The following is a 9,377-nucleotide window of genomic DNA, read 5'->3' as shown; positions in this document are numbered from 1 at the left end:
ATCAAGGAAAGTCCAGGACCAGATCGATTCTCAGCCGAGTTCTATAAGACCTTCAAAGGAGAATTAACACCAATACTGCTCTAAATGTTTCATGGAATATGAAAAGGAGAGAACCCTGTGAAGCTGATATCACCCTGATACCAAAACCATACAAACACACATCAAGGAAAGGGAACTTCATACCAATATCCACGATGAACATCGATACAAAAACTCTCAATACAATTCCGGCAAATAGCATACAAAAGCATATTAAAAAGATAGTGTGCCTCAATGAAGTGGGGTTCACATACAGAAATCAATAAACATAATTCATCACATCAATATACTTAAAAACAAGAATAATATGATCATCTCAATAGAGGCAGAAACAGCATTTGACAAATACAGCACCCCTTCATGTTCAAAACACTGGAAAAACTAGGAATAGAAGGAACAGACCTCAACCTCATAAAAGCTATATCTGCAAACCCCAAGGTCAGCATCATCCTAAACAGAGAAAAATGGAAAGCATTCCCCCTAAAAACTGGAACAAGGATGTCCTCTTTCAAATGAGTAGACTTTTCTAAGGCACTTTAACATGTCTCCAAACACCAGAGGAAAAATCACTTAGAACACTGCGCCTACCTCAACTAATTTTTTCAGAGCTTCCTGCCACCCGCTTTCTGCCTAGCTTGCCTCCATACCTAGCAAGGTCGCTGGCTCTGGGCGGTATCCACATTCATCATTCCTCCTATGCCCCTTGCTCACATGACACTGCCCAGATCCTGCCTGTGTCTGTCCTGAAGGTCCAGTTAGAGGCTCAGAACCAGCCCAAGGACTCCGTTGCAATAAAGCAGTGCTGGCAGATAAGTATTTGCAAAACACAGCCGCTTTCAGGTGAGTCATCTGCTCAGTGGCTTACTCCATCAAGGAGCTTCCTGCATCTCTGGACCTAGCTGTACTGTAAGCATGAGCCAAAAAGAGATCTATGCTATTTTCTTGTAAAGCCTGATTCAAATGCTCTTCTCCGTTTTGGTTTTACTGCTTTTCATCCTTATGTTTTTATGTTATGAGTGTAGTTGATAGGTATTTAAACAGGATGCATATAAGGTTAACAAAAAACAAGGTCTCCTTTTTTAAAAAAAAATTACATTTTTTTAAATTTAATAATTAAAATAAAATAAAATTGATAGAATACAGAGAATAGTGGTTACCAGAGCCCTGGAAGGGCATAGGGGAGGGAACATGGCAAGAGGATGGTTAATAGGTATGGGGAGTGCCCTTGGATAAGAGAAATGACTTACTTTTAGGATTCCACAGCCTGGTAGGATCGCTGTGATTGACAATAATATGAAATATTTCAAAATACCTGATTGGGGGGTGTATCTCAGTGGTAGAATAATTGCTGAGTATGTACCATGCCCTGGGTGCAATCCTCAGTACTGGAAGGGGGAAACCTGATAGGGTTTTGAACGTTCCCAAAACAAAGGAGTGATACATGTGTGAGTGACATATATGCCAATTACCCTGATCTGATCATTACGTTGGAACACAAGTATTAAGATGCCACACTGAAAACAACCCAATAAGATCAATGAACCCATTCACACTACGGGGCAAATGGCAAAGTACCCCTTAATGTGTTCTGATGAAAGAGAAACTAGACTTTGGGAGGAAAGTCCTTGGTTCTTATACGGTAATCCTTTTTTTTTTTTTTTTTTTTTTTGGTACAGGGAATCGAACACAGGGGCACTCAACCAACCACTAAGTCACATCCCCAGCCATATTCTGTATTTTATATATATATATTTTATTTTGAGACAGGGTCTCACAGAGTTGCTTAGTGCCTCTCTAAGTTGCTGAGGCAGGCTTTGAAATCACGATCCTCCTGTCTCAGCCTCCAGAGCTGCTGGGCTGTCATCCTCTTTTTTATTTTAGTAGTCATTTTACCTACAGAGGCCTCAAGCCCATATTAGCAAACTTAGGTCAATTTTATCTGCTCCCTGTATTTCACAGTAACGTTGGGGAACTCATGATTGTAGGGGTACAGAAACACTGAAGACCTTTAGTTATTTTTGCTTTTCAATTTTTTTTTTCTTTTTCAAGTCTTTGCTATGTATACAGCAGAATTCTGAGGAAATACAAAATACAGGGCACGGTCCTGTTCCCTGGAACTTAAGGAATCTGGGTAAAGAAACCATGAAACTACTGGAAGGTAATCCACAGTCAAGGTCCCCCAAAGGCAATAGGCTGGAATACAAAGGGAAGATTTTATTGAAGTTGCAACAGGGGTTCACTGGATGCTTTGACTACATCCCTTGTCGCTTTGAAACTTCCATGTTTGTTTCTCTTTTTCCCAACCTTCTCCTCCCTGATCTTCTTTGCCCTAACCTTGTCCTCCTGATTTTCTTTCCCCTACCCTTCTCCTCCCTGATCTTCTGTTTTTCTTTTCCCTAAACTTCTCCTCCCTGTTCTTTTCCCCCTCCCTGGTCTCCTCCTCTGGGTTCTCTTTTCCCTAATCTTTTCCTTCCTGATCTCTCCTCCCTGATCTCACTTTCTCTGAATCACCTGTATAAAAACCCTCTACTCCTGCTGATGTGAGAACCATCGTTTCTCCTTCGCTGGCCAAGCAATAAGCCATCCTTTTTCCTTCTCAAGAACGTTTTCTCTCGCTGGATTGGCATCAAGGCAAGGACAGCTTTCTATGCCAGGGACAGCTTTCTACACCAAGGACAGCGTCCCACAACAAGGACTCAAGTACGGGATCATGGAGCCCGAGAAGGAGAAGACCGGGAGGCTGAACAGCCAGAGGAGACGGGTCTCTGACTGGCTGATGGGGACGCCCGAGGCAAGTATACCCCGTTTGGATCTCGTGGACAGGCATCCCGAGCCCAGGAGAGCCCGGTTGTCTGGCATCGTAACGGCTGAAAACTGTGAAGTAACCCACGAACAGCTATGTGAGCTGCTCAGGTACGCAGTTCTGGCTGCACCCGTTATTGAGAGACCCAGGTGGTGCCAGCTTCTGTACGGAAAGCAACTGAGCAGAACAGTGGTTGTCATCCTTCAAGGGATGAGTCAACTCCACTTCTACAAGTTCTATTTGGAGTTTGGATTTCTCCGAAAAGCCTTCAGACACAAATTCCGCTTGCCTCCTCCATCACCTACTTTTCTAGCTGATGTTATCGGGCTACCAAACCAAACGGCTGGATATCTGCCTAAGACCATGGGAGGATCTGTACCATCTGCCGGTACAAAACCCAAGGTCGACCTGCAGAATGACCCGGTCATTCAAAAGTATGGCTCTCAGAAGGTGGGCTTGCTGCGATGCCTTCTGACAGAGGAGGAAATGAGAACATTTGACTTCCCGTTACAAGGTTCTCCCGACTGTGAGAACTTTGTAACTACCAGATGTGATGCGTCTGTCACAGAGAACAGCCCTCTCTTTGGGCTGGACGGAGAAATGTGCATCACGTCCAAGGGGAGAGAACTAACCCGCATCTCACTGGTTGCCGAAGGAGGCTCGTGTCTCATGGATGAGTTGGTGAAACCCGATGAGGAGATTGTGGACTACGCCACCTGCTATTCGGGGATCACGGAGGAGATGCTTAAGCCGGTGACGACGAAACTGAAAGACGTTCAGAGGCGGTTAGAAGCACTGCTTCCTCCTGATGCGGTGTTGGTAGGTCATTCCCTAGACGTGGATCTCCGAGCATTGAACGTGATCCATCCATATGTTATCGACACCTCGTTGCTTTATGCCAGAGAGCGGGGCAGAAGATTCAAGCTCAAGTTCTTAGCCAAAGCTGTATTGGGGAAGGACATTCAACGTTCGGAAAGGGACGGTCATGATCCCACAGAGGACGCTGCCGCGACCCTTGAGTTGGCTCAGTATTTCCTCAAGTATGGCCCAAAGAAGGTCGCAGAACTCAATCTGGAGGCGCTGTGGAGAGCCCAAGACCCAAGAAACGTCAGAGAAAAGTTCCAGTACACCTACAGAGGTGCTTTAAGATCTTTCGATCCGGGGCATCACAAGCTCCTTTTTGTATCCCGAGAGACAGACGATATTGAACTCCCGTCTCCTGAAGATTGTGAGACTATTAAGTGCCTTTCCAACAGAGAGGTCTTTGAGCAGGCCAGAAGGCAAGTGCGCCTGTACCCCTTCAGCGTTATTCGGTTCTCTTTGGAGCCTTTTTCACCTCTCCTCACTGAGGAAGTGAACCGAAGGATGCGGATCAAGTGGACAGAGATGTCCACTATCTATGCTGGGCCATTGAGCAAAGATTGGGACCTAAGTGCTCTGAAGAGGCTGTTTAGGAGCTTTGGCCCAGTTCGTACAATGACTGCTGTTCTGGAAACGCATCAGCCTCATCTCTCTATAGAGTATGAAGTCCTGGAAGCTGCCCAGCTGGCCATCGAGTGCTTGAATGGCCTTCTTGTGGAAGGTGTATACATAAAGGTACAGAGACCGGTGACAGAACTCACTCTCGATTGTGACACGCTCGTTAAGGAGCTGGAACGAGATTCTGAGAACCGAGGAACCATTTATCTGTCTGGAGTAGGTAAAGATGTCTTAGGACATATTCAGGAACTGCCGAGCCTCTTTGGTGGCCTGGAAGCTGTGATCGTGCCTCCAGATGCTCAAAGCGGAAGACAGGAAAAATACTGTTTCCTGAAATTCAAAACTTTTGGCAATGCCCAGAGGGCCCTCCATGTCCTCACAGGCAAGGACTGGAAGCTGAAAGGCAGGCAGGCCCTAACCCCCAGGCACCTGCACGCGTGGCTTAGGAGCCCACCACCTGAATCAAGAAGGCCCGCAGGTCTGAGAGTGAGACCTCCTCCCTCGGAGCGGGAGACCGTGCAGAATTTAAAGGTGGAAAACGCAAAGAGTGCAGCCCGGCGTTGGGGCCGCAGGATTGGAAGGCTCTACCGAAGCCTGAGCCCGGGTACCCTTTGCGTCATCCTCCTGCCAGGAACCACTAGCCCTCATGGATCCCTCTCTGGCCTGGGACTCATGGGAATAAAAGATGAAGAAGAGGAAAGCACCGGCCCAAGCATGGGTTTGTGAGTCGGCTCGCCACTTGCCTTTTCTCATCCTTCCTGGGCGATGGTGGAGAAGACGGCTCAGGCTGCAGCTTCTCCAAAGACTGCTGGGCCTCTTGGTTCAGTGGACGGCTTTGTGTGGGAAGTTGGTGTGCCGGCTAAGGGGTCTAATCCATTTACATGGCAAGCGCAAGTTTTCAATAAATGCCTAAAATTCAAGCCTATGTGCCAATTGAAAATATAATCATATAAAAATATAATCATATAAAAAAAAAAATATATATATATATATATATATATATATATATATATATATATATATATATTTTATATGATTAAAATAAAGTAAAATGGAAACAAAATAAATACAACTTATAATAATTAAACCAAAATAAATGTAAACATGTTTGATATCTTCGGACGTTTAAAATTCTATTCATGCTATGTGACATTTTAAAAGTGTGGGATCTGAGTGGAGCGAATGAGCCCAGTATTTATGTGGTTGAGTCTCAGAAACTGGTAATCCTTGCAGCGTGGCTGACCATCTAGCTGAAGGGCAGGTTGCAGATTTCAAAGAAGCTTTCCCACTATTTGACAGGAACGGGGATGGAAGTATACTATACTAACAAAGGAATTGGGAAGTGTCATGAGATGGTCTCTTGGGTGGAATCCCACAGAAGTCGAGTTACAGGACGCGATTAAGGGAGTAGCTGCTGGTGGTAACGGCAAAATTGACTTCCCTGAATTTCTGACAATGATGGCAATGAAAAGGAAACACAGACGTAGGGCACGATGTAACATGTGGGGCATGTTGCATCAGAAAGGAGGAAAAACCGAACTTGCTGCCCACTTCTGGGTGGGTCCTGGGGCCACCTGTGGCTAAGAAAGCGCCTGGGGATCATCCAGAAGGCGCTGCCTGGGTTGTGAGGAAAAACCAGATGACCTCTAGGATAGGCTCAGAACCCTTCCGCCCTCTGGACAGCTGGGGGGGGGTCCTCCCGTTATGGCCTGCGAGATGGGCGTACACCTGAACTCTCCCCACCCTGCTGACCTTTATCCTGATTGGCTCCCGTGCCTTGTATTAGCTGTGTGTTTTCTCAATAAACTGAGATCCTGCTTTGACTGGTCTCCCTGGCTTGTCTGATTGTCCTCCCGTGGGGGAGGGCTGGGTGGGGGAGGGGGGCGGTCAGTCGGCCCTTCCTTTCTTGGTTCCTCATGGTCGGGGCGTGCTCTCCCAATCTCTCCCGCAGGTCAGGAGGGAAGCGGGTGGGGTGGGGTGGGGCTAAAGACCCCGACATCTGGCGCCCAACGTGGGGCATTAAGAAGTCTGTTCACCCAAAGTGAGAGTATCGCCAAGCCAAGCCAAGCGAGTTTCGAGGTAGGGGTCTCCCCGAAAAGATGGGGCAATCTCACACTAAGTATGAGACCAGTATTGGGAAGCCATTGGTGAGGAGCGACTTTGGTCACAACGAGTCAGTCCTCTCACTGCCCAGGAGGAGAAAGGCTTAAAGCATCACGCGGTCAATGGCCTCCTAGACCCTTTTGATGCCTGGCCTGGTCCTCTGGGTCCCGCACCAAGTGCTCCTGTCCTGGAACACTCGGTAGACAAGTCGGGAAGGGGAGCGGCCTATGCCATATTGTCACCCCTCTCCCCCCCAAGGAAATTCTCCACCCTCTTGTGAGAACCTGGAAAAGCTGGATAAGCTGCCTTCTTGCAACACCAGTGATGACTCACCCCCATTGTGTATGGCCCTGTCTTGTTAAGACCAGCCATGAGATGACTCATCCCCATTGTGTATAGATTTCTTGGAAAATGCTAACCCTGGGGGCAATAGACCGGCCTTATGGTATTCCTGGGAGGCCCAAGATTTATTTATAGAAGCTCAATTCACAATAGCTAAACTATGGAACCAACCTAGGTTGGATAAAGAAAATGTGGTATGTAACATTTGATGGAATATCACTCAGTTTTAAAGAAGGAGGGAATTATGGTATCTCTGGGTAAATGGACGGAGTTGGAGAACATCATGCTAAGCGAAATAAGCCAATCCCATAAAACCATAGGCCGAATGCGTTCTCTGATATGTGGATGCTAATTCACAATCAGGGCCAAGGTGCTAGGGAAGAATAAAGTTACTTTAGATTAGGTAGAAGCGAGTGAAGGGAGGGGAGGGATATGGACATAGGAAGAATAGTAGAATGAAACAGACATTATTACCTTACGTACACATACGACTGCATGACCAATGTGATCTGACAACGTGTACCAGAAGAAAAAGGAGAAATTATACCCTATTTATTTACGATATATCAAAATGCATAAATGCATTCTGCTGTCATGTATAACTAATTAAGACAGATTTTAACGATTTTTTTAAAAAAGAAAATTCTACTCATTCAAGAAAGAAATCCATCGTCACTGCCCTTTTATTTGACAAAATTTATTGCCAAATACATGTGGTCAGTTACGCTTAAGTTGCATAACATGATGTGTTGCTATATGTGAATGCTGTGAAATAATAGCTCAAATCATCTAACACGTCTATCACTTCAGAATAGTTAACAATTTCTTTTCTTTGTTGGATTTTTGTGGTGGGAATACACCTAAGGCCTACCAATCAAGGAAAGTCCAGGACCAGATCGATTCTCAGCCGAGTTCTATAAGACCTTCAAAGGAGAATTAACACCAATACTGCTCTAAATGTTTCATGGAATATGAAAAGGAGAGAACCCTGTGAAGCTGATATCACCCTGATACCAAAACCATACAAACACACATCAAGGAAAGGGAACTTCATACCAATATCCACGATGAACATCGATACAAAAACTCTCAATACAATTCCGGCAAATAGCATACAAAAGCATATTAAAAAGATAGTGTGCCTCAATGAAGTGGGGTTCACATACAGAAATCAATAAACATAATTCATCACATCAATATACTTAAAAACAAGAATAATATGATCATCTCAATAGAGGCAGAAACAGCATTTGACAAATACAGCACCCCTTCATGTTCAAAACACTAGAAAAACTAGGAATAGAAGGAACAGACCTCAACCTCATAAAAGCTATATCTGCAAACCCCAAGGTCAGCATCATCCTAAACAGAGAAAAATGGAAAGCATTCCCCCTAAAAACTGGAACAAGGATGTCCTCTTTCAAATGAGTAGACTTTTCTAAGGCACTTTAACATGTCTCCAAACACCAGAGGAAAAATCACTTAGAACACTGCGCCTACCTCAACTAATTTTTTCAGAGCTTCCTGCCACCCGCTTTCTGCCTTGCTTGCCTCCATACCTAGCAAGGTCGCTGGCTCTGGGCGGTATCCACATTCATCATTCCTCCTATGCCCCTTGCTTACATGACACTGCCCAGATCCTGCCTGTGTCTGTCCTGAAGGTCCAGTTAGAGGCTCAGAACCAGCCCAAGGACTCCGTTGCAATAAAGCAGTGCTGGCAGATAAGTATTTGCAAAACACAGCCGCTTTCAGGTGAGTCATCTGCTCAGTGGCTTACTCCATCAAGGAGCTTTCTGCATCTCTGGACCTAGCTGTACTGTAAGCATGAGCCAAAAAGAGATCTATGCTATTTTCTTGTAAAGCCTGATTCAAATGCTCTTCTCCGTTTTGGTTTTACTGCTTTTCATCCTTATGTTTTAATGTTATGAGTGTAGATGATAAATATTTATTTATTTATTTATTTTTTATTGGATGATCACAACATTACAAAGCTCTTGACAAATCATATTTCATACATTAGAATCAAGTGGGTTATGAACTCCCATTTTACCCTAAATACAGATTGCAGAATCACATCAGTTACAGATCACATTTTTACACTCTTGACAAATCATATTTCATACATTAGAATCAAGTGGGTTATCAACTCCCATTTTTACCCCAAATACAGATTGCAGAATCACATCAGTTACACATCACATTTTTACATACTGCCATATTAGTGACTGTTGTATTCTGCTACCTTTCCTATCCTCTACTATCCCCCCTCCCCTCCCCTCCCATCTTCTCTCTCTACCCCATCAAGTGTAATTAATTTCCCTCCATGTTTGTTATCCCATTCCCCTCATAACCTCTTATATGTAATTTTGTATAACAATGAGGGTCTCCCTCCATTTCCATGTGATTTCCCTTTTTTTCTCCCTTTCCCTCCCGCCTCATGTCTCTTTTTAATGTTAATCTTTTCTTCCTGCTCTTCCTCCCTGTTCTGTTCTTAGTTGCTCTCATTATATCAAAGAAAACATTTGGTATTTGTTTTTTAGGGATTGGCTAGCTTCACTAAGCATAATCTGCTCTAGTGCCATCCATTTCCCTGGAAATTCCGTGATTTTGT

At 44.7% G+C, this 9,377-nt stretch overlaps 1 protein-coding gene across 1 annotated transcript; it reads left to right on the top strand.

Annotated features, from left to right (window-relative positions):
* Nucleotides 1-2,749: 2,749 nt before the first annotated feature.
* On the top strand, nucleotides 2,750-5,047 carry LOC308634750 (RNA exonuclease 5-like; the record flags this gene model as incomplete). The annotated part of the gene is made up of 1 exon (XM_081268806.1): nucleotides 2,750-5,047. The coding sequence occupies one exon, from the start codon at nucleotides 2,750-2,752 to the stop codon at nucleotides 5,045-5,047; it is 2,298 nt and encodes a 765-aa protein (XP_081124932.1).
* Nucleotides 5,048-9,377: the final 4,330 nt, after the last annotated feature.

This window comes from Spermophilus citellus (genome assembly GCF_964194105.1).
Source record: "Spermophilus citellus genome assembly, chromosome: 15".
NCBI classification, from domain to species: Eukaryota; Metazoa; Chordata; class Mammalia; order Rodentia; family Sciuridae; genus Spermophilus; species Spermophilus citellus.
Note: the sequence above shows the minus strand (reverse complement) of the source record. Positions and strands in the feature narration are given on the sequence as shown.